Source organism: Bemisia tabaci, chromosome 2 (assembly GCF_918797505.1).
Source record: "Bemisia tabaci chromosome 2, PGI_BMITA_v3".
NCBI classification, from domain to species: Eukaryota; Metazoa; Arthropoda; class Insecta; order Hemiptera; family Aleyrodidae; genus Bemisia; species Bemisia tabaci.
The window spans coordinates 7,584,387-7,610,455 of record NC_092794.1 but is presented as its reverse complement, the minus strand read 5'-3'; the positions used below and the strand labels follow the sequence as shown (position 1 = coordinate 7,610,455).

General features: G+C 42.1%; 1 protein-coding gene across 7 annotated transcripts in view; it reads left to right on the top strand.

The window, feature by feature from the left end:
• The window catches only part of Camta (Calmodulin-binding transcription activator), a 322,129-nt gene that overhangs the window by 227,812 nt on the left and 68,248 nt on the right, over positions 1–26,069 (top strand). For all 7 annotated transcript variants that reach the window (XM_019045124.2, XM_019045120.2, XM_019045122.2 and 4 more), the window contains one exon: positions 18,818–18,885. In XM_019045124.2, coding sequence (XP_018900669.2) covers positions 18,818–18,885 — 68 coding nt within the window. The remainder of the gene's footprint in view (positions 1–18,817; positions 18,886–26,069) is intronic.

Sequence of the window (26,069 nt, the reverse complement as noted above, 5' to 3'; positions counted from 1 at the left end):
GTCGGACTAGCGAGATCCAGCATGGCCGACTTTTGATGGCCTCTGATAACCTCCATTAAAGCGATGTTTAAAGGAATTTTTACGCGTGTAATAAGGCCTTTGACTTGATCCCGAACGCACAAAGAAGAGATTAGATTCCACGGGTGGGACACCGTTTTGCGCGGGCCCGAACAACATGAGGAATGAAACGAAATAGGACAAAACGATCGGAATACTTTATGAGAACGAGCTGGCTTAAGATTATAACACAGGGCGCGACTTAAGCGGACAGGCAAAAAAGCACCGCGCCACCGCGGGACGGGAGAAGAAAGAAAGGCGGAGGAAGAGACTGTTGAAACAATTGAAAACAAGGATTATTTTAAGCGGAACCAAAAGGAATTAAAAGCGAAGTAGAGGTGAGGAATTTAATCTGATGTGGCTTAATGTTGTTACGACGAAACAACGGCGGAAAGCTCATTAGACATAAACAAAGACACAATGGGCTCCGAGCAGGAACCTGCAAAAATGACCCGAAACAAGCGAAGAAAAGATTCTCTTCCGCCCCCGCCCCGCCCCGCCCTCCTCTGGCTCTCTCCCTCTCTTTATTTTAATGGCGCTGGCAGGTTGATTTTACGCGTAGACGCGATGCTGGGAAAGCTTGTACTTTCCGGTTGGAGACATCCAATTTGCCCCTTCATTGGACGTCCTCGGTCGGACTCGGAACTGGTAAAGTGGACAGGAGGAGTTTGAAGTCACTTATCGCCCAAAATCGAAAGAGAATCGAAACTCCCTGCGATCGGCTAACCCTCCGATCTAAAAATTAGGACTGTATTCATATTCGTTCCTCAAACAGATGATTTCTTTAATTGACCCCACATGGTTTATATCGTTATTGAGGGAGGCTTGAGAGGATCCCTAACGTAGCACATAAAAGGACAGTTTCAAGGAGTATTAAGTAACATTCTGTGAAATTAATCCAGATCTATCTGTCTGTATGTCGCAGGCATTTCGTCAAATGCCTAGGCAGACTTTCAATTTTTCAGAATTCACGAGGTTTCCTATGTTTTCAAAAAGCCCTCTCGAATTTCCAATATTTTAAGAGAAAAAAAAAACCATAAAAGGACAGACAGTCATTGCATTTTTCGTTCCAAAATCCCAGACCTATCTATCTGTCTCTAAGTCGCAGGCAAATAGTCAAATCAGGCATTTCGCCAAATACCTAGGCAGACTGTCAATTTTTCGGAATTTACAAGGTTTCCTACATTTTCAAAAAGCCCTGTTGAATTCCCAATATTTTTAGAGTAAAAATACATAAAAATACAGACTGTTATTGCAATTCCTGTTTCAAAATGCTCCTCAAATTTCTTCAACCGTCCAAATTGTGAAAACTATTTATTTTATATGATGCTGTATATTTTGAGATGAAGACATAGATAAATGTACACTATGGCAGCCCGAACATAGATATAAAATAGGACAAGAAAGCGCGCCGCCATGACCAGGGACCGGTAACATTGTTTTCAGTTTATATTTTTTTAGATTTTTTAATTCTTTTTTGACGGTTGATAATGATCAGGAGACCAGCCGAAACGTGCCGTGTTTTGTAAATTATTGTGTTTTTTCAGCCGCTTTTTCTTGTCCTATTTTATATTTTTGAGATAAATGTGCATTTAAGGACTAGAAAAAACTTATGTACCATTGTATGAGGCAAATTTTTATAGAAAATTCCTTCTCACATGATCAGAGAATAATTTTGTCTACAGCTATTAAACTAATCAGAATTTCAGTCTAAGTAAGAATATTCGACTATTTGCCTAGGCATTTAACCGAATGCCTGACTTGACGATTTGCATGCGACATGTGCATGCGGAAGAAAAGTTCCGGAAAAGGTTCCGGTTGGTTTCACGATGTTTGGAAGCGCGAGGTGATCACTGAAGCTCTCTATTAGAACTCGAGAGTGACATGATCTTACGCCAGAGAATAATACGAGTTAAGCTGACTGTAGTGCCGTGCTAAGGAAGAACGCCGTATGAACATTCGAGAGTTGCCAAATTTCCTTCGATAAAATGTTTATTTTTTTAGGAAAGATATGAATAATTTTCCTCGAAATTTTCAGGGACTTCAGGTGAAATTGCAAACAAAATTTTCTGAAAAATTGGAAAATATTCATAATTTTACTAGGAAATTTGTGTTTTATCAAAATGAAATTTGGCAACGCCTGATGGCTCATACGGCGTTTTTCCTTAGCTCGGCAGTGTAGTTAAGGTGTCTCCGGCATGATACCCAGAAGACGAAGCTCAAGCCACCGAGGAGACGGGGGGGGGGGGGGGGGAGCTTAATTTTTACACTCCCTTTCACCGTGTAAGTTCAGTTACCTTCCGCGTCCAGTCGGATCCAGGGAAGCAAAACATTTTTTATTAAGTCTCTCTATTAGGTCGCCGCCACGCTCACCTTGCTACCCGTAAAACCTGAAATCGTCGTCGTTTTATTTCCAACGTGTTTTTGCACGTATCTGTAATTGCAGTCCACGTTGCTGAAGTTTAGGCTCACATAACTCAACTTATGGTTTACGTAAAGCAACTTAACACACGTATAATTGGACTTGGACGTCCTACTGCCAAACGTAACTATACAGTCCTGTCAATCTAGGAACAAAAGATTCCCGGAATCGGCTCTTCGCTGAGGCCACCATCTTGAAAAAAGGCTAGCTGGGAGGCCAAAATACGCCGCTGGCGACCGGACCCTTTTATCTCAAAATAATCAGTCCTACGGAAAATGTCACTGGACTTGTCCTTGTGAAGTTGGTCATTTTTAGTAAAATGTTCAGTGATACTTAATAGGACTACTATTAATCGCTGTAGTTGTGTAGAATCCAAGAAATTCATTTTTGACGAGGGGCTTATATATATCATGCTAAGCAAGTCAGCCGTTTGTGAAATCTTCTGTGTGCGCACTTTGCGTGCTGTGCGCAATGCGTGAAGTATTCTTGCACTCTTCCAGGCGCGACTATGCTTTTCGGGCCGACCGGCGACCGCACTGTGTTTGGTGCAATGCGTGAAGTATTCCTGCAGTCTTGTAGGCGCTCTTATGTGTTTTGCGCCGACAAGCGTCCGCACTGTGTCAGGCGCAATGCGTAAAGTATTCCTGTACACTTTATTCCTGTCACTTATTCGCCTTTACCTGACACTTTCCGTACCTTCAGCGCTAATATGCTTTTCGCGCCGACTAGCGACCGCACTGTGTCTGGCGCAATGCGTGAAGTATTCCTGTAGTCTTGTAGGCGCTTTTATGTGTTTTGTGCCGACAAGCGTCCGCACTGTGTCAGGCGCAATGCGTAAAGTATTCCTGTACACTTTATTCCTGTACACTTTCAGGCGCTAATATGCTTTTCGCGCCGACTAGCGACCGCACTGTGCTAGGCGCAATGCGTGAAGTATTCCTGTAGTCTTGTAGGCGCTCTTATGTGTTTTGCGCCGACAAGCGACTGCACCGTGTCAGGCGCAATACGTAAAGCATTCCTGCAATCTTATGGGCGATCTTATGCGTTTTGCGCCGATCGGCGACTGCACTGTGTATGGCACAATGCGTGAAGTATTCCTGCAGTCTTGTAGGCGCCAATATGGGTCGTAAAATTTCGAGCAGAAATGCTTAATTTTCTTGAAGAGAATAGAACAATATCAAAGATTTTTAAACATTTTTTGTAGGAACGCTTTGCTTTACTATCCATTCATATTTTTATTTTTTTACACACATAAAAATAAAGAAAACCTATTGTCGCCTACTTAAGGGCTTAATCACCGAACGTTCCCGAGATTTGCAGCTCCTGGCATTCAGCGTTGTTACCTCCATCGATCAGAGAATAATTTCATTAGTCGGCTCAAAGAAGCAGAGGAGGCAAGTGGCACGCAAAAAAATTCCCCGGGAACCGTAATGGCCGCTTGTTGCGTCCAAAAAGCGGGAATTCTCTTATCGGGTCGGAAATTCGCTAATTGCGGGAGGAAGAAAAGCGACAGCGAATAAAATTCTGTGTTTACGTCTTCTCTGGAGGGTAATGAGCTTTAATCCGAGCGAATTCGTAGCGAGGACTGGCGTCCTCGCCTTCCTTGCTCAGCTCTCATTTCCTGCCTCAAATCGTCGTTTCCGAAATGAAAGCACTCAACTATGTTCTCACGTGAACCCCAGTTAGCAAGGAGTTATGGAAAGAGAGGATCACCTTGCTCCACCGTGACGTTAGAGGAAGGCGTCATCGTGCAGATCATGGTCTAGATTTAAATGTTCGACGCATAAATTCTTCGGGGCTGCCATAATTATAGGTTTCGGAGCTGGAGAAGCACATACAGACGGAAAAGGAATTCATTTCGGATAATCCGGCATTAAGGTACACGTTTTGAAAATTTAAGGAAAGACTTAGGATTGTTCTGAGGATTTGTTCAGTTTGTTCATTTGTTTATGGAAGGTACCTTCCAATACTCTCTATTTTGTTTCTCGTCAAACGTGTTTCTCAGAACTGAACACCTCGAAAAGTTCCGAATTCAGCTCTTTGAGAAATAGCGTTTCCTGCGCACGGCGGGCACACGGTGTAACAAGGGCATAAGCATAAACTATGCTTTTTCAATATAGTTATCAGGTACATATACTACCTACTGTCGTAACACTGCTAAAAATGGTAGTATCGAGTGGTTTTTTGGGAGAAGGGCCACAAGCGGATCCAGAGGGGGAGCGTAAGGGGCGCGCACACCCCACTTCTGTTCGCCCGTAAAAAGGAAAAATAAAGGAAACGGAGGAAAGAGACGATTAAATTTGGCAAATATACATGTCGGAATTGGCTCAAACTGCATGTTAGACGCTTTAAAATTTCGACGACTTTCTAGAAAATGCTGACTCTTACGGAGAGCTGGACCATATCTTTTCGGATTTTGAGGTTTGGCAGTTACGTTTTTCCTCAAATAACCTTTTCAAGTCAGGAAAAGTAAAGGAATTTGCCATGAAAATATTTATGAAAACGCTGACTCTTACGGAGAGCTGGACCATATCTTTTCGGATTTTGATGTTTGGCAGTTACGTATTCCTTCAAATAACCTTTTCAAATCATTCCCAGGGTGTCTACTAAACCAAGCTGGTCAAAAATCAGTACTTTTACACTACTTTTTTCAGTACATCCCCAAGAAATTCAGTACCCTCCTCGACAGAAAAATTTAGTTCTTCTTCAGTACCTCCAATCGACGAAATTCGAAACATTTTAAAATTTTGAATTTCTCGCTCAAATTGCGACAAAAAATGAAAAAATTCCGGACCTTCTGGCAAATTTTCCGCACTTTTGCAGTACCTCCGGGCCGCCGTTAAAAAATCAGTACTATTTCAAACTTCAGTCTTGTAGACACCTTGGAAAATAAGGGAATTTGCCACGAAAATATGCATGAAAATGCCGACTCTTACAGAGAGCTGGACCATATATTTTCGGATTTTGACCTTTGGCAGTTGCGTCCTCCTTCAAATAACCTTTTCAAGTCATTCCCAGGGTGCCCACTAAATTTTTTCATTTTTTGTCGCAATTTGAGCGAGAAATTCAAAATTTTGAAATGTTTCGAATTTCGTCAAGTGGAGGTGCTGAAAAAATTGAATTTTTCTGTCTGACGGAGAGCTGGATTTCAAAAATCCGGTGATTCTGCTTTATAGGGTATCCGATATCCGGGGAGTTTAGCGCGTCGGTCGCCTGTATCTGGCAACGCGCGCGAGGGCATCAGTATGAGGGCCTCATCTGACAGTTAACTAGGCGATCCCAGCGGAGTCGAGCTTTCAACCCCGTCATTCGGTTCGACCATTAGCAGTCCCTACTCCCTTCTCCCCCGCCGTTCCCCACCCCGTGCCTAGTCGATTCCGAGCACGTAATTTATTTTCGTCGGAGGCTCCTTGGACCTCAAACATGTCCTCTCCTTCTTTTTCCTGAGCACCTGTCATATTTATATCCAGTTCGTATGTGCCCTCCCAAACCCTGGGGCTATTAGCAGTGGCGGCTCGCCAGCGCTCTCTTCAGGGCTGCCTCGAATTAAAATTCTCCCGGAACTTCCCCCCTGAGATCCGAGGACGTGATACAATAGACGACTTCACACCTACGCCGTGAGGAGCTCGATCGTCGTCGATAAGTATCGATCTTTTTCCGGGCAAAGAGACACGAACCTTGATTATACAAACCGATGTCAGTTGGCACCCCTCGTTCCAAGGACGGGAGGTTCAGCAGGGTGTCTAGCGTCAGGATTTTCTCAATTTTCTCGATTCTATCAGGATTTGAGGTCGATCATTACTTAATCCCGATTTTATCAGGATTCAGGAAAAATCGGTCGTAAAATCAAGATCTAAGAGACCTCGGCCGATCGGATTTTTTTATCGAGCTATTTTCGTGAAGTTACTTATATACATTTTTTCTCCATGACCTGGAACTTGTTCTGTATGAGCCAAAATTTCTCCGCGGATAGAACTAAATCTTCGGATCGAAGATTTATTCGAGTTGACTCGAAATTGGTAAATTTTATAGAGATTAAAAAAAAAAACAAACAAACAAACAAACTACGCATACAAATCAACATGAACCAAAAATCAATTATATATCCTGGAACAGGTAAACTGAGTGAGTAATTAAAATTAAGGACACTGATTTAAGATATTAAATTAAAAGTTATCCAATTCTATGAAGTTTAATTTAAAACAAGAAAAATTTAGCTAGAATATTATCCAAAATTCTTTATCGGGATTGTAAAGAGTAACGCTCCATACGCCATAATTGTTTTGAACATCAAGTGAAAATGTTTCAGTTTGGACTGTTGTCCTAATCATCGAGGAGGAAAACTTTGGGGGATCACTCCTCAAAGAGGCCAGGGAGGGGATCACATCCCCCTCGCCCAATGAATATCAACTTTTTCAAATGGGGATCCCCTCTTGTTATACATCGTGTCCCTCTTGTTATACATCGTTGGATGACGTATGCTAAGGAAAAACGCCGTATGAACACTACAGTCGAGAGTTGCCAAAGAGCCTCCCAAAATTTTGCCCCTTTTTCGGTTTTCAATTCGACCATCGAACCAAGGTTTAAGTGGAAGCTTATAATAACAGAAGACTCAGGAAATAATTTCAAGATGAGTATAAGAACCGTTTTCGAGTTACCGGGGGGGGGGGGGGGGTAAAGGGGTCAAACTTCGGCCTTATTTTTCACTATTTTCTTGTTGAATTGATGTGTCTACGGGGTTGTTTTCGTTGTTTACACATGTTATTCACACCAGTTCCTACGTATTTTTACACCGAAAATCGAGTTTTATGTTGACGAGTCGATAAATCGATCGGTTTTATCGATTTTTTAAGATTCTTTACGGAAAATCGACGATTTTTTTCGATTGAAATTGTTCATTTTTGATTCATGGATGACTAAATGCACCAAATATGACTGTAGTACACCGATACCTACGTACTTTTTCTTGTAGAATCGATTTTTAACGTTAACGAGTCGATATATCAATCGCTTATATCGAATTTTTGCGACTTTTTAGGAAAATCAATTATATATTGGTATTGAAATTGGTTATTCTCCATCCGAGAACGACCAAATTTTGGGTTGGAACACATTTCCGGTCGGGTCGATTTCCAGTTGAGTCAAGTTTTTGATTAGGGCACATTTCCGGTCGAGTAGAAATTAAGATTTTCGGTTTCCGGCGAAGTGAAATTTACGATAACGGGATAACGAATCCCGTTGATTGTGGTTTCCGGTCGGTCAAATTTCCGATCGAATCAAATTTTCAGTCGAGTCAAATTTTCGACAGGGACACGTTACCGGTTGGAAACAGTTTCCAGTTGGGTTAATATCCGGTCACGTCAAATACGGATGGATTACGGTTCCAGTGAATTGGAATTTTGGGATGGGTCAGATTCCAGGTTGGATCGAATTTTCAGTTGGGTCAAGTTTTCTATTGGAGCACGTTTCCGGTCGAGCAGAGTTTACGGTTGTCGATTTCCGGTTAAGTAAAATTCGGCCGGACGATTGGTCGATTGATTTGAGTTTCCGGTGAGTAAGATCACCCGTTGAGTAAAGTTTTGGTTAGCTGGGTTAGATCAGGTTTTCGGTTGAGAAGGATTTGTGGTAAATTTGAGTTTCCAGTTAATGCTACAGATTCAGTCAAGTGAATCAAGTGTCCCGTTTAATCTAACGATCCCCATTTTTTAATTGACGATTTGCGTTCTCCAGGGAGATCATCGATTGTTGAATCCAAGAATTCCAAGGGATGCACCAGAAACAAAAAAGAAACACACATGCTGATTAGAAGAGAGAAAAGTACATGTAAACCTAAAGATGGAAATAAATATCTCTGAAATCTTTATCAGTGTATATGTCGCAGGGAGTCAGCAATCGCCGGCAATTTGCAAGCTCCGTACTTGTCAATTCGTCAAATTGTAATTACGATAACATCGATGTAGTAAAGGTTTCTTTACACCTGCAAATCCAGCGATACTCTCCGCTATGCCAAGGAGTTAGTTTAGTTGCTTAACCGAACCTAACATACAGATTATTGATGACATTTCACGAACTCGCGAGTGTACTAGCTGGCACCATGTATCCAAGAAGAAGGGGCTAACGTATGTTTGAATTCAAAGCATAATAATTCCTACTTCCAATCTCGTTTGTTCACTTTAAAACGATTTAATTTGTTGATTAAACACGAAAAGATTGCAATTTGCCGGCAATTGCTAATTGCCTACAACATATTTACCTGAGAATGTTTGTGAAGACATTAATGAGAAAAAAAATTACTGACTGAATAATCACAAACACTGCCAGTGCAAATGTTAATTAAACAATACTAAAGCCCTTTATCGATGGTGAAAGTGCAGAAGTGCGAATCTCGGAAAACACGATTTTCCAGGAGAGTAAAAAAACTGTCTTAATTCCTCTTTATTGTCGGTAGAAGGGTAATAATTCTTGAAGATAGCAAGAATAAAATGTTTTTTCAAACTCCATTAGCAGTTTCAATAATTTCTCGAACTGTTAGAAAATACGGCAGAAATGCCGAGATTCGCGTTTTTGGGCACTCAGAATAGACACTTTATCAGGAGATACGCATTTTTGCAACTAGTGTTTTAAACTTGTTGGTGGATTGGGATCATTTAAAGACTGAAAGAAGGATTTCACACTTAAATATCCTTATCAGATAAGATTTAGTTGGTCATCGAAGCTCCATCCATCCATGCTTTACGCTTTCCTAATGGACCAGTGGACAAAGTACCTTTTCTTCAATTTTTTTTATTCACAATTAATCAACGAAAGCTCATTTTATCCGCGCGAAACATTTTAAATTCACAACCGCTTTTGAGTAAGTTGCGATCTTGTAAACGGCTATAATCTTTCAGTTTCGCTTCAGAAAACGATGACGGAACCAAGGGACTTAAAATACACAATCTGATCCAGCGGCCTGCGCTCTCTTCTTTGAAGTAAGACGTAGAGACAGGAATTAATCTTATTATTTTTTCAAAATAATTTCCTCCTATTGCCGAGTATACTATTTTGAATAAATAATATGTTCTACGGCATTTTTAAAATATATGGCTCAATTTAAAAAACCGAAATTATGAACTTTTTAGTCAATACCGTTGTACAAGGCCACTCACAATAATAACACAAGAGCGCCTTCAAATCCACCCGTAAACTTAATGCAAAATTCTGATACCACTATTCGTGCGTCAAGGAAGTCATATTGCATACCCGCCCATTTGAAGGCGTTTCATACACTTCGGGCAACGGGGTACGATTTAGAGCAATGCCCCATCTGACCCCTACGGAGACAAAGCCGGGGGTCCGCCCCCTGGCAACTAGGGAGCCAAATCCGGGGGTCAGCCCCCTGAACCCTAGGGAGCCAATCCCGGGGCTCAGACCCCTGAACCATAAGGGGCCAAACCCGGGGGTCAGCCCCCTGGCAACTAGGCAGCCAAAGCCGAAGGTCTGCCCCCGGAACCCTTAGGAGCCAAAGCCGGGGGTCAGCCCCCTGAACCCTAGGGAGCCAAACCCGGGGGTCAGCCCCCTGAACCCTAAGGAGCCAACCCCGAGGGTCAGCCCCCTGAACCCTAGGGAGCCAAACCCGGGGATCAGCCCCCTGAACCCTAAGGAGCCAACCCCGAGGGTCAGCCCCCTGAACCCTAAGGAGCCAATGCCGGGGGTCCGCCCCCTGAACCTGAAGAAGCCTAAACCGGGGGTCCGCCCCCTGGCCCCTAAGAAGCCAAAATTGGGGGTCCGCCCCCTGGCAACGAGGGAGCCAAAACCGGGGGTCAGCCCCGTGGCCCCTAAGGAGGCAATGCCGGGGGTCCGACCCCTGGCAACTAGTGAGCCAAATCCGGGGTCAGCCCCCTGGACCCTAGGGAGCCAATCCCGGGGGTCAGCCCCCTGAACCCTAAGGGGCCAAACCTGAGGGTCAGCCCCCTGAACCCTAAGGAGCCAAACCGGGGGGTCATCCCCCTGAACTCTAAGGAGCCAAACCCGGGGGTCAGACCCCTGACCCCTAAGGAGCCAAACCCGGGGGGTTAGTAGCCCCCTGAACCCTGAGGAGCCAAACACGGGGGTCAGTCCCCTGGCAAGTAGGTAGCCGAAGCCGGGGGTCCGCACCCTGGCCCCTAAGGAGCCAAACCCGGGGGTCAGCCCCCTGAACCCTAAGGAGCCATTGCCGGGGGTCCGCCCCCTGGCAACTAGGGAGCCAAAGCCGGGGTTCCGCCCCCTGAACCCTAAGGAGCCAAACCCTGGGGTCAGCCCCTGAACCCGAAGGAGCCAAACCCGGGGGTCAGCCCCCGAACTCTAAGAAGCCTAAACCGGGGGTCCGCCCCCTGGCCCCTAAGAAGCCAAAACCGGGGGTCCGTCCCCTGGCAACTAGGGAGCCAAAGCCGGTGGTCAGCCCCGTGGCCCCTAAGGAGGCAATGCCGGGGGTCCGCCCCCAGGCAACTAGTGTGCCAAATCCGGGGGTCAGCCCCCTGAACCCTTGTGAGCCAATCCCGGAGTTAGCCCCTTGAACCCCATGGAGCCAAATCTAGGGGGCCAGCCCCCTGGCCTGCGACTTAGGATCCAAAGCCGGGGGCCGCCCACCCGGCAACTGAGAAGCCAATCCCGGGGGCTTCCCCCGTGGCCCCTAAGGAGCCAAAGCGGGGGGCCGCCCACCCGTCAACTAAGAAGCCAATCCCGGGGGCTTCCCCCCTGGCCCCTAAGGAGCCAAAGCGGGGGGCCGCCCACCCGGCAACTAAGAAGCCAATCCCGGGGGCTGCCCCCGAGGCCCTAAAGAGCTAAAGTCGGTGGCCGCCCCCATGGCCCCTAAGGATCCAAAACTCGGCGCCGCCCACCTGGCCTCTAAGGAGCCAAACCCGGGGGCCGCCCCAGTCCCCTAAGAGGCCAGCGGCAGGTTGACGACCCGACCGACCCGATCCGGATCGATGTTCCAACCCAAAATTTGGTTGTTCTCGGATGGAGATGACCAATTTCAATACCAATATATCATCGATTTTCCTAAAAAATTGTAAATATTCGATTTTATCGATTGATATATCGACTTGTAATCGTTAAAAATCGATTCTACAAGAAAAAATACGTAGGTGCTGGAATACCAGTCATATTAGGTGCATTTAGTCATCCGTGAATCAAAAATGAACAATTTCAATCGAAATAAATCGTCGATTTTCCGTAAAGAATCTCAAAAAAGTCGATACAACCGATCAATACATCGACTCGTCAGCATTCAAACTTGATTTTGCGTGTAAAAATACACAGGAATCGGTGTGTATAACATGTGTAAATAACTATAACAACCCCCTCGGCACATCAATTCAACAAGAAAATACCGAAAAATAAGGCCGTATGCTAAGGAAAAACGCCGTATGAACAGTCGAGAGTTGCTACTTTTCCCCGGATTTTGTGACATGTCTTTTGAGGAATGTTATGCGTATTTTTTCTTGAAATCTTCAAATATTTTAAATTAAGTTTCGTAGAAAATTGTCTGATAGCTGGAAGAAACATATTCGCAAGTTTCCCAGAAGATCAGTGTTTTATCAAAAGAAATTCGGCAACGTCTGATGGTTCTTACGGCGTTCTTTCTTAACATGGCAGTATATTGCCGTGCTAAGGAAAAACGCCGTATGAACCTCCAGGCGTTGCCAAATTTCCTTTGATAAAACACGAATTTCCTGGTGAACTTATGAATATTTTCCTTCGCGCGCCGTATGAACATCCGAGAGTTGCCAAATTTCCTTCAATAAACGGTTTATTTTTGAGGAAAGTTATGAATATTTTTCTAAATACTTTCAGGAACGTTAGGTAAACTTGCGAGCAAAATTATCTGAAAAATTGGAAGGAAAATATTCATAAGTTCACCAGGAAATTCGTGTTTTATCAAAGGAAATTTGGCAACGCCTGGAGGTTCATACGGCGTTTTTCCTTAGCACGGCAATATACTGCCATGTTAAGAAAGAACGCCGTAAGAACCATCAGACGTTGCCAAATTTCCTTTGATAAAACACGAATTTCCTGGTGAACTTATGAATATTTTCCTTCCAATTTTTCAGATAATTTTGCTCGCAAGTTTACCTAACGTTCCTGAAAGTATTTAGGAAAAATATTCATAACTTTCCTCAAAAATAAACCGTTTATTGAAGGAAATTTGGCAACTCTCGGATGTTCATACGGCGTTCTTCCTTAACAGGCACTATAGTGAGCGTTGCAGCCCGCAGTGAGAGGACTAGAGAACAGGAGGTAGGACCAGACGAAGCACATCAAACTCGGCGCTCATTCGGGCGTTTGTGATTTTTATTCTCTCCTGTTGCGTTTTGACATTCATTTGCGAAATAAAATCCCTTTTGCGTGCATAATCTCCTCCATCTATTTTGGAACGCAGTAATTTAATTCGAAAGTGCTTCGGTCGGTGCTGAATCCGATCTTGTGAACGTGTTTGAACAGGTGGCCCGTTCCTTTTGTTTGTCGTCGATCTCTCTTTCTCCTCCCTTTGTTCATTGCCGAGAAAATAAAGTTCAGTCCTGTGAACCGTATACGTTCATGACAAAAGTCCACTGCAGGCTGATTATTGCAATTGATAGACAAAGCCCTAGACAAAAAGGACGAAGGAAACTTGAAGCGATCCCTTCGGTGGAAGCGGGTAGTTCCAATGGATTAGGGAGATAAGTAATAGACTAACAAACGACAACCGACGAGCAACTCCTTATCCACCAACATAAATCATTTTTCTCTTTTCTCTATTAGAACCACCTGCTTCCATCGATAGAATCGCTCCAGATCATTTTTGTCTTCTTTATTCATCGCTTTTTCTATTAATTTAAGTAATCAGCTTGCTGAAGGAAGAACGTTATTCTCTGTTTGTATCACCAATTATTGTAGTACAAAAATTAAGGGTCACATCCGCAGTCGCCTTAGGGAAGCCTCATGTGATGAACATTGTGAGTAAAGGAGGTTTGATTTAGCCTTAAACATCACATCATTAACCTTTAGATGCCTGACCTGAGTCAAATTGACCCGCGAGGCTCGATAAAAACACGTAATCCGCGGGTTACATGGGGCTGGCACATACTAGCTTCAGATATAAATCTGCAAATGCATCCTAAAAGAGAAAATCAGACGTCAAATTGTAAAAAGAAAGAAAAATCGAGTGTCAACACCACCGTAGATAAGGGAAACATAATCAGGCATAAACATAATCAGGCATAAACATAATCATCTCCTTGGCAACCTCATGTAGTGGAGCTTTGCGAGTTCACGCCTGGCGCCATCGCGCCTTCAATTTTGCAGACGCAACACGGACATCCATCAAGCACGAATAGTTGTATCTCTGCGCCGTCATCAACTCGCATCTTTTCTCACGCTCCATCTCCATAATGCGTTTAGTTCCGTTTGTTTAATATTTAGTGGTGCTTCAAGGGCTACATGAGGAATCTTAACGAAAAGTGCGCCACATGGATTTCTCCTGCTCAATCTAAACAACATTCAGTTTTTAAAATTTCTGTGATTTTTTCTCTTTGTGCGGAGAAAATTCCGTGAAAATTTCAAGGAACGATATTGATTTGGTCTACTTCAAAAAAATAAAATGTGAGCGTAGATTTTTTAACACCGCAAACGAGATACGTGGTTTGGTAGTTTCACCGTCGATTTATGTCCGCGTGCATTGGCACAAAAAACGTCCTTTTTTGACAGGCCCTGAATCGCACAATCTGGCAGCGTGGCTCGGGCTGTTTTCGAAACACGGGAGGCGGGGGGCTGGTGGGGGTTGTGGGGGGGTGGTGAGGGGGCAAGAAGGCCGCGAGGAAAACACACATCGGGAAAGGAGGCCGCGGACGGACGGAGCTCTGATAAATATTCGCGAGAAATAAACTTAGCGTGCATGAATGTCATAAAGAAATAAGTGCACGCGTAAAAATGCATGGTGATGAGGGATCCGGGGCCGATCCGAGGAAGGCAGCCACGAAGGCGGCGGCGGCGGGGGGGGGGGGGGGTGGGCGGCTATGAGGACGGGGGGTGGAGGGGCGCCATGACCGATCCTCTTCTGTGAAGCCAATTATACGTTCCTATTCCGCCGGATCCCGTTTCGCGGTGGCGGCGGTCGTCGTGGTTCCAGTGGCGAGGCGTCAATGATCGATCATCGATATCCCCCCATTCTAAGCTACGACGAAGAATCGATTATTAAGGCGTTCGTTAAGAACACCCTATTTATCGATCCTTTTCCACAGGTTTAAATGGCAAATCGATCGATGTATTGCGAAGCACGCCATGCTACTGAGGCGTGCATGATGGATCATCGATATTCTCCCATTTGAAGCTGCGGTGAAGAATCGAATATTAAGGTGCTGATTGCGAACACCCTATTTATCGATCATTTCCAGAGTTTCAAATGGCAGATCAATCGATGTATCGCAAAGCACGCCATGCTACTGAGGCGTGAATGATGGATCATCGATATTCTCCCATTTGAAGCTGCGGTGAAGAATTGATTATCAAGGTGCTGATTGCGAACACCCTATCTATCGATCCTTTTCCACAGGTTCAAATGGCAGATCAATCGATGTATCGCGAAGCACGCCACGTCACACGGTGAATTGAGTCAATCAGAGAGGTCGGACAAGACATTTTTTACTTAAACTGCAAATTTTAACGTTCATTTCGTCACGTTTTAAACTTTAAGAGGTGCTGCTAGACCAAGGTGTCTACAAGTCCAGAAAGTCCGGAAATAGTACTGATTTTTCAAGGGCGGTCCGGAAGTCAGCCTGAAAAAGTGCGGAAATTCAAGTGCAAGAAGGTCCGGAATTTTGCTCATTTTTTGGTCATTTTTGTCGAAATTTGAGCGAGAAATTTAAATTTTTGAAATTATTCGAATTTTGTTAAATGAAGGTACTGGAAAAGTACTGAATTTTTCTGTTGAGGTACTGAAATGTTTGGGAATGTATCGAAAAAGTACTGTAAAAGTACTGATTTTTGGCCAGCCTATTTCAGTAGACTCCCTATAGACGAAAATTTCACGAGGAAACCAATTCCCGAAAAAAATGGGTTTGGTTTTCAAAATTATAATTAAATTTGCTAATTTAAATTTTAATAAAGAAGAATAAACTTATAATTAAATTTACAATTTAACCCTTTTATCAGGCACTTTATTTATTTATTAGGATATGGGGAGGGGTTAATCAATTCTAAAATTGCAGTTTAGCGTTATATCTTTTAACTATTAATAATTATGAAAGTTTGAGCTTTTTCGACTAACCATAAAGATATCGGTGTTTTATATTTTATTTTTGGTGTTTGAAGAGGATTAATTGGAACTTCTTTTAGTATAATTCACTTTTAGAACTTCACAGTTTCGTATAAACTGAGTTATAAGCGTTTAAAGTTTCCAAATTCTGTCCGACCTCTCCCATTGACGCGATCCACTGTGCGTCACTGAGACGCGAATGATCGATTATTATCGATATTCTGCCATTTGAAGCTACGGTAAAGAATCGACTATCAAGGCGTTCGTTCGAACACCCTTTTTATCGATCCTTTTCCATATGTTTAAATGAGAGATCAATCGATGTATCGGCGCTACTGTGGTGGTGGATACATCGGCCTGATAATAATTACGACGATCGAACTGTGGGATTGAGATCGGAGCTAGCTTATCATCCGAACCGGAGGGTTCTGTTTTTTCGTCCCCGTTGAAGGGGCTGTCGAGTCGACTGTTCAGCAGAGATTCCTTCCTTGAGCTCGGAAGGCAGGGATGACAAAAATCCTGCCGAATTTCCATCGCAAACTGTCTGGTGCGCAATCGGGAGCATCGATGTTTCCTTTCTGCAGACTCACTGCACTCCCCACGCGCCGCAGGATTTTTGTCAACCCTCGCCTTTCGGGCCAAGCAGGAATCTTTTAAATTCAAACCAAATTAAACGCTCTTTTTTTTTAAAGGAAAATCTGCATGATTTCTCTTCTATTATCTATATGATTAGGAATTTTAAGTAATAAAGACCATAAGGAATACCACAAATTTAAATAAGGGGCCGTTCATAAATTACTTAAGGCTCTCATGGGGAGGGGGGGGGGGGTCTATAACAGCCTTTCGTTGCCTTACGAGGGGGGAGGAGAGGGTACGGCTGAGCCTTACGTCAACTTTTTAGCCTATATTTGAAGAAAATGCAAAAATCCATATTTCGTCAGGTTGATAATAAAATTCAAGATGAAATAAAGGAAATCAGGAAACCACCGATTGCTTGCCGATCGAACCATGCCCTATCTCATTTCTCTTGATTCCCACTTCTCCACTCATTCTCACGATGATGAGTAGTGACTTCATCCTCACGTCAACTTTATACTTTTAACTATTTACTCCCAAGGCCAAAAGAATCTTCAATTTTACTCCATATTTTTGTTTATTAAACTAATTATATCATGAATCTTGCCTGTGAACTTACTCCAGAAATTTGGTTTCACATAAAAAAATTGTGGCTTAAAAATTTCATTGTGTTCTAAAGGGAAACGTCATGCTTCGATCTACGATAACTGAAAAAGGGGGGGGGGGGGTTAGTCGAGACTTACGTAATTTGGGGGGGGGGGGGTTAAGGGATGCCTTACGGTGCTGCACAAGGAGAAGTATGGGGGTTAAAAAATGGGGAAAAGGTCTTACGTAATTTATACTAAAGGATGTTAACTGAACACTATGCTACATTAATTCCTGTCTGGAGTCTGCTTTTTCCTCCAAGAAAAAACAAGTTTATTGGACGGCCCCTGTATACTACTGTATACCCTCATACAGGGACCCTGGACCAGAGTTGCTAAAGGAATTTCATCGTATGAAATTCTTGAAATTTCACCGTATGAAATTCTTGAAATTTCACAAGAAATTTCATGAAATTTCCTCATAAAATTTCTTGAAATTTCCTCATAAAATTTCTTGAAATTTCCTTATGAAATTTCTTTTTGTAATCTTTCATGAAATTTCTTAACTCTGCCCTGGACCTTGGATTCAGAAGTTTCTCTGAAGCAAGAGGAGCCCTTTTCGATTACGTTTCAATCAAAATGCAATCCTCACTCAGATTTTTTGGAAAAAATAACCCTGCGATGCCCTACGCGGCATTTATAAATATGATCAAGGCGTTAAAATATATTATCCGCGTGGGCGCGAACTGGGAACGCTCTAGTCACGGAGCGAGTGCCTTACCGCCTAGCTACGCCGCTTGATAGTGAGATGGCGAATTTGCCAGTACATAAGGCAAATAAAGTTCTTTCTTTCTCCACTAGAGCTGAGAGTAGAGACGCATCGGTGAAACGCTCTTGCTTACTGATGATCTGCGGCCAAAGACATAAAGACGGAGCACTAAAAGCAAAAAATGAAGCTTCTAGAGCTTCTTTTCAATCACCTCTACTATTGGCTAGAGGATTGGCGGCGAAATCGAGACAAGTTTGAATTCAAATGTAGGGCGGGAACTAATAAATAAAATTGCGGAAACAAAGTATTTTAGGTTGATTTTTGCCCAAATTCAGGTACACACTCATATTTTATTAACTTTAGGTTAGTTTCGGTCCGTCGTCGACCGACTGATTTCATTTGGGAGTAACGTAGATCTAGAACTGTAACGGCCTGTTTGAACCTGCAGAACCACCATAAGCAGAAGAAAAACTAACTTTATCTGAGATTACTGCCTGTTACCGAGCAAAATTAGGTGTAATATATTAGGACGCAGACCGAACTTTCTTAATATAATCGTTTTAAGCATTTAAAACACGTTTCGAAGAAGAAATAAGGAAAAATCAAGAGGACAAGTTCAAATCAAATTTCCGTTTGCCGCCATGGATTCCCGCGCTCATTTACACACTCACACAAGCGCGCAGCGCCGAACCTAGCTTCACTTTTTCCCCGTGCTTTTAGATACGAGCGCTCCGTCTTTATGTCTTTGTCTGCGGCAGGATTTTTGTCATCCCTAACCTTCTAAGCCAAGAAGGAATCTCTGCTAAACTCAAACGCCGGGGCTGTCTATGAGGAGAGGGGGCCTCCGCCCAGAAGAATGAGCTATGTTGCCTTTCCATAAATAGACAATATGCTGTTGAGTCTGTAAAAAATATCACTTTATGGCATCACAGGCGGATCCAGCAATTTGGCAACACCGGATTTCCTCCATGTAAATTTAAATAATCGATACTTGTCAGAGCACCTCGCTCTTCCAAGAATCGATACATTTCCATAGGTTTAAATGGAGGAAAGACAATGTTGCCAATTTTCTGGATCCGCCGATGCAGGGTCTCATAATTATTCCGAGTCGACTTTTTGTCACTTTTTTTCAATAATTTGTTCTTTTGTTTCAGGAAATCGCCGGGATTTTAATTAGTTTTGAACGACATGCTGAGTGGCAGTCTAAAGAAGTCAAAATTAGGTGAGTCTTCATTCATTAATAGCATTTTTGTAATGTTGCCCTTTCTTTTTCCCTACTCCAAACTGAACATTTAAGTGGTCTTTCCACCATCTAAAGCCGGAAAACTTGTAATAACGAGAAGCACCCAACATTTGTGTTCAAGGTTATATTCTGTCGTTTTGAACCGAACGATACATCGGATCACTATCGAATACGAACTACAAAAAGACGAGAACCAAAGAAGACGGAGAAGTCGAAGTAAAATTTAAATCTGCCCTGTTTAAGGTGATTCGACGGTCGCCATTTTTTGTATCAGAGCGATGTGCGATACATCGCATCAATTCGTTCCATAATTTCAGCTACTTTTAATTTTTCCGAATTTTGAGATCGCCTTTCTGTACTTCTGGTGTCATGAGACTAAAGAATGCATGTACCTTTGACGAAGTAATTCATCGTTTTAAAGGAAGGGTTTTTTTCTGTGGAAAAATATCGCATTCGATACTGATATATCGGAACTGCACTCGATTGCTATATTTTTCCTCTGACAAAACCCTGCCTTTCATACGTTGAATTTCTTTGTCAAATTTGGTACATGAATTCTTCAGTCTCATGACAACAGAAGTACAGAAGTGCGAACTCAAAATTCGAAAAAATTAAAAGTAGCTGAAATTATGGAACGTATTGATGTGATATATCGCACGTCACCCTGACACAAAAATGGCAACCGTCGAATTACCTCAAGCTCGAAATCATACGGACTCAATAAACAGTTGAAAATTTTATTTTTTGCATTTACTGCTTTCCTCCGAAGCACGGGAGAGCATGGGAAGGCTTTTTCGGCCATTAAAAGCATTCAAGGTTCCATCGAGAGTTCCCGACCGAGAGTTGCTGAGGGGACGCGTGGCAAGGGTGGCTGGTTAATAGCGTGCCGAAATAAAATAAAAATCATAAGTGTGCCAAAATAAGTCGGAAAAATGCCAAAACACATGACGGACGTCGCGACGTCGCGTCGGTAGTTCGGCACGCCCGCTCTCGAGGAAATCTCTCAACTTCAGAGGCAACTTTTGAGCTTGCCATCCGTCTCGTTCTCTTCCGACCCATCTGCCGTGATAGCCGAGAGAGCTGTAAGTGGGTTTCTGTATGAGCCACGGTTACCACATGCTTTTATGTGTCTCAAGGTTCATCCCAGCATGCACTCATTGCTCTCTTCGCTATCACGGCAGCCATGTTCATCGGCGCCCTCTCTTCCTAGCTCATGCATTCGACGGAATTAATTCCTTTAATAACGACGAGTCAGCTCTATGGAATGGAGATCACTGAAGAACAGAAACATTGACGGATCCAGCAAATTGGCAACATTGTTTTTCTCCATTTAAACCTATGGAAATGTATCGATTCTTGGAGGGGCCAGGACGATTGACGGATCCAGCAAATTGGCAACATTGTTTTTCTCCATTTAAACCTATGGAAATGTATCGATTCTTGGAGGGGCCAGGACGATTGACGGATCCAGCAAATTGGCAACATTGTTTTTCTCCATTTAAACCTATGGAAATGTATGGATTCTTGGAGGGGCCAGGTGCTCCTACAAGGATCGATTATTTAACATAGGTTTAAATGGACGGAATCCAGTGTTCCTAAAGCTGGATCCGCATCTGAACAGAAAATTGCCTCAACATTTGTGAACGCCCGTGGGCGAAGGGGCTCTTGCCCACGGTGGAATCATCGGCGCGGTTTTAGGCAAATGAGTCAGTTACACGCAAGAAATTGTCACCTTCCGGCCAAAGTATAACAAGCCTCATGCGACGTTTCAAAATTTCCGCCGCCATTTTATTTTTTACAGAGAAATTGTTGGTCAAATCTGTTTGGAAATTTCACTGAATTTAATCGGCAGCATAAAGAAAATTCAGTGAAATTTTCGGACAGCTTCGTTGAAAAATTTCTCTGTAAAAAAATAAAATGGCGGCGGAGATTTTGAAATGTCGCATGGCGCTTGTGATACTTTGGCCGGAAGGTGACGAGATACAGCCAAATTAATACACTTTTTAAGGGTAAATTCGCCGTAAAATCACATTGGGCAACCTGAAAAAGTTTGAAATTCACTCATCAGCGCTTTCCTTCACTGGAAAAAAATAACATTGGATCTAGAGTCCAGACTCTTAAAAACATCGACAAGAAAAAGTACTCTTGATTCAGTCAGAATCTAGCTTAAATCAAGAACCAAGCCTCTTAATTTAAGCGGATTTCGTTTTGATTCAAGCAAAAATCCGATTGAATCAAGAGTATTTTCTCTTGTCAATGTTTTCAAGAGTCTGGACTCTAGATCCAATGTGTTTTTTTTTTTTTTCCAGTGTTTATGCTTCTGAAGTTTAGATATTGAAGTTCACACAGAAGAAGAAGTTTTCAGTTAATCTTGGAATGTGAGCATTCTTATGGGCCTCAGATCAATTTCATAAATGGACTTGATACGTTTTAATGACGGCAGATTCAAATATGCACAGATTAACTCAGCATCCATTGGAGTCGACACTCTTTTGAATCGTGCTTCATGCCTATTGGATTCATCCCTCGATTCCTTTGAACTACAAAAAAAGGCACGAGAACAATTAAAAGTTTGCTGCTCGCGTGACCTAACAGTCAACCGCTTTATTATTTGAGGGTCGATAACGCTTTCCTCACTTCACATGGTTTTCCCTCGGTGTTCTTGATTTATGATGAAAAAAAACAATCAAAGTAAAAAATATATAATCGCTCAAGGCCTGGCAAACCCTAGTGCCGACAAAATCAAAATAGACTGACTTACTGAATACGTCATTCGATGTAATATCTAACTCAGTGGTTCAAACCAAGACAAATAACATAACCCCATGTACAAATTCTGTGTGAGTTAATTGTGTTAATTCATTACAATTTAGTCATCGACAGGTCATACATCAAAAGGGACTCTTTAAAAACGAACAATTTGGATATTAAGAAATATTTCAAGGCAAGACAAGGTTGTGTCTGTTTACAATATTGACCTATGACGTAGCCACTAAATCAGTTTATAGAAGTAAAGAAGGAAACATACAACAGGTGGAAGTCGAAAAATTTGTATTTTCGAAGCTTATGTTGCAAATCTCCATTCTTGTTTTTTTTTTTATATTATCGTTCTATTTTTTACAGGAAAATTAATCCATAGCTTAATTTTCATTATTTTTTCTAATAGTTTTCCTCGCTCATACAAAAAAAATTTACAGAGTTAACCTTTCTTTGTAGGACCGAAACACAGCCGATTAAAACTTGAGTTTTTACCCTTTTTTTATTAAAAAAGAGGAGATAATTTCGTGCTTCTTGAATGAGGACGTTCATCAGAATTGAATTGATGGAGAGGGGTGACATACAACTATTCGTGTTCGAGAGATGTCCGGGTTGCATGCACAAAAATTGAAGGCGCTTTGGCGCGTCAGTCCGATATCGGGCAGTCTAACACTCCGATAAGAAAACTTTAGAGACATGAAATGCTGCTTACCCTACTCCTCAGCTCTCCTTTTATTTATTCTTCCCTTGTCTCTTTTTATTTTTTGCACATTTCTATTGATATCCCTCTTTTCTAAGGTGTTTATAACTCAGTATTGTTAAGGCCCCTTTAGATAAATGTATTCACCGACCAACCTGCCAACCATCCTCTCGTTAGCGCATCCAAGATGCTGAACAGAATCTAGCTTTAGATCACGCTGCGATGAAATAAATTGGCCGTCGAGAAAAAGCCTTTTTAAAGGAACGTGTTCAAAAATTTGATTTTTTCAAAGAGACAAAGAACCACTCAGAGTTTAATTACCAACACTAAATGTATACGACGTATTCTACAATTTTCTTGTAGAAACTGTTAATGGCAAGAAGATTTTTTAGTTTTGCTTGATTTTGCATTAAGATGAACTTTTCTTCGCCTGAGTAACGTGTTTTGAGCTGCGAAATTCCAGTTGTTTCAACTTCGGTTTGTTTTTATATTATTTGACATTTTTTGTCCGAAAATGAGCTTTGAGAACACACTTTCGATTAAATTCTTCTCACGTGTTCACATATTTGAAGGACTTGGAGGACGAAGCGCATTTGTGTAGTGTTTGCTATTTCAAGAAATTGAATTACGTGGAGCCTTACGGCGGAAGGACAAACTCGCTTCTTTATGCTTAAAAATTGGATTTCAGTGGTGAATTTTATACAAATTATATTTTAAGACTAATCCTAGTCGAAATACTCATTTTTTCACGAATACCACATACTTGCCTTGTCCTCCAAGCCCCTTCTTTTATCTGAGAGGAACTCTGCCGTGATGAGTAAAAATGCCGTATGAGCATTCAAATGCTGCCAAATTTCCTCTCACAAAATATCAAATTTTAATAAAAGTTATACATATTTTTTCTTGAAATTTGCAGAATTTGTAGATCAAATTACGAACAAAATCCTCTGAAAAATCGGAGAAGAAATAGTCACAAATTTTCCCGGAAATTCGTGATTGGTCGAATGAAATTTGGCAACGCCTGATGGCTCATAAGGCGTTTTTGCTTAGCACGGCAGAACTGGGGAGCATAAAAACCCTGTGCAAGCAGTTATTCCTTTTGATTTAACTCCTGTATATTGTTCCTTTGAGCGTGAAAATTTCGAGTTTTTCCCTAGCTCTATCCTCCTTGTGCCACTTTAAATCGGCTGCTCTCGCCTTAATATTCAGAGATGAGCAGACGGCCGAAAGGAAGCTCAGTGCCTCGCCTTCGCCTTACGATTCCGGAGGTGTCACCTACCTCCAACGCCAACACCCGTTGCAGCGCCTCAACCTCTCAACCTCACGGCACAAATGGCGCCCATGATAAATTAACACCCAACCGTCCGACCCCTCCGTTTAGCCACCACCATAGCCGCTCTTCCTCTCTTTCTCAATCTCTCTTGGCTTTTTTTTATTTTTTTTTCTTTCGTATTAGATATCTTTAAAATTCAATTTGTCGGGAATGAAGAGCAACAGAAGGTCCCGAGTCTTTACCGCCGCGTCTTATTCTCACCTCTTTGATCGCGATAGAGAAAATTCCGAGGAGCGTTTTTTTTTCAGAACGAATTCTATTTTTTACACAGTTTTTTTTTTGGTTTTTGTTTTTTCTAATAGTTTCCTTCACTCATTCCAAAGTAGTAACAGAAGACCGTTGTGTGTAAGACCGGAATACAACCAATTAAAACTTAAATTTTAACCTTTTTTTTTTATTTTAACAGAGGAGATAATTGCGCGCCTTTTGAATAAGAACTTTCATGAAAATTGAACAGGTGGAGAGCGGCAACGCTGTGGATCGAATAAAATAGAGAGGTCGGACATGAAATTTTTCACTAAAACTGCAAATTTGGATGTTCATTTCGTCACATCTTAACTCTAAAGGGGTACCACTAGTCGAAAATTTGACGAGGAAACCGATGGAACCACTTTTAGAGCCTCAAAGTTTTGTATAAACGGAGTTATAAACTTTTAATATTTTCAAATTTTGTCGGACCTCTCCAATTGGCTCCATCCACCGTGCGACGTTGATGTGACAACGCTTGAATGCAACTATTCGTGTTCACGGGATGTCCTTTTTGCATACGCAAAAATCTAAGGCGCCTTGGCGTGTCAGTCCGATATTCAGCAGTCATCATTTTGATCACGATAGTGGAAATTCTGAGGCTTGTCTGGAACTACGCATTTTTTGCGTACTTACGACTTCCTCATATGTCTCACTTTAATAAAAATACACTGGGAAAAGAAAGAAAGAAAGAAAGAAAGAAAGAAAAAAAACTTCACATCGGATCTAGAGTCCAGACTCTTAAAAACATCGACAAGTAAAATACTCTTGATTTAATCTGATTTAAGCTTACATCAAGAACCAAGCCTCTTCATTTGAGCGGATTTCCTTTTGATTTAAGCTTAAATCTGATTGAATCAAGAGTCCTTTTTCTTGTCAATGTTTTCAAGAGTCTGGACTCTAGATCCAATGCGTTTTTTTTCCAGTGTAAGACAAATTTTGCTGTTCCGCCTACTGAAGTAATTTCATCTAAAAGAGATCAGACGAATTTTAAAGGTAATATAATTTCGAAAATTTGAGAGTTCCGGCTCTCCTCGCTGCCACGGGAGAGCACCCCTTCTTTCCCAAAAGCTTAATACCTTCCAGTGAACCTCCATCCACTTGTTCGTTGGATGTTCATAGTTGTTGTTCCCATCCCTCGACGGTTGATTCTCTCCGAACGGCACTTGCGGATTTCTCCAAGTGTTCAATTGGAGGTATATGGGGAAAGGCGGACTAGGAGTAGGAAGCCGACTTGAGGGCGTCGTCAACGCACGCATAAATATCAGTGGAGCACTAAGCAAACATCTCGGGGAGGCAAAGAGAGTAGTGCAAGACTGTGCAGCCGTAGCTACTTGTAAATCTTTGAGGTCCTCTGGGAATGCATCCGTAAGCACGGATCTGGATTCGGTCTCTCTTTCCTCCATTTTTGCTTTTCTCTCCCTCGGAATTTTGGCGGCTTGCTTTCGACAGGGTTGCCAGTCGGGGAAAACCGGGAAATGTCAAGGAGTTTTAAAAAGTCGGGGAAACCTGGAAATGTCAGGGAAAAATTGTTAAGTCACCTTAATTTGCCTTCTAGAATTGGTTTGACGTTCGGAACAGCAAATTATGCCTAAAAACTATTTCCAACCATGTCTTTTTAACCATCTGGCACATCTTCACTTGTCAGGGAATTTCACAAAAATTTGTCGGAGGCCTTCGATTTCTAGATTCGGTGGCAACCTTGTTTCGAGGTTACTCTACTTTGTTGCCGAATAAGATTAAAGAAAAGTGCCGTGGTAATGTAGCATTACGTCCATGATATTGGACTCCATGCTCACCCTCATAGTACTCACCTGCTCATCAAGCCCAAGATCTCGCACTCCTTGCTTACTTATTATTTTTTTTTTTTTTTTTTTTTTTTTTTTTTTTTTTTTTTTTTTTTTTTTTTTTTTTTGAAAAATCAAAGATAGCATAGCGTCTAGCATGTTCGAATAGATATATTCTCTGACACTGTACAAACGCAAAGTCTAAAAATTTACCACGACACTTTGGTTGAAATTAAACGAAAACCATGTTTTCTTATAGTAAATTGTGCGTTGGTTAGGTTAGGTTAAGTTCAGTTAGTTTAGGTTAGTTCAAGTTTGATTCAATAAGAAAAGTAAACAA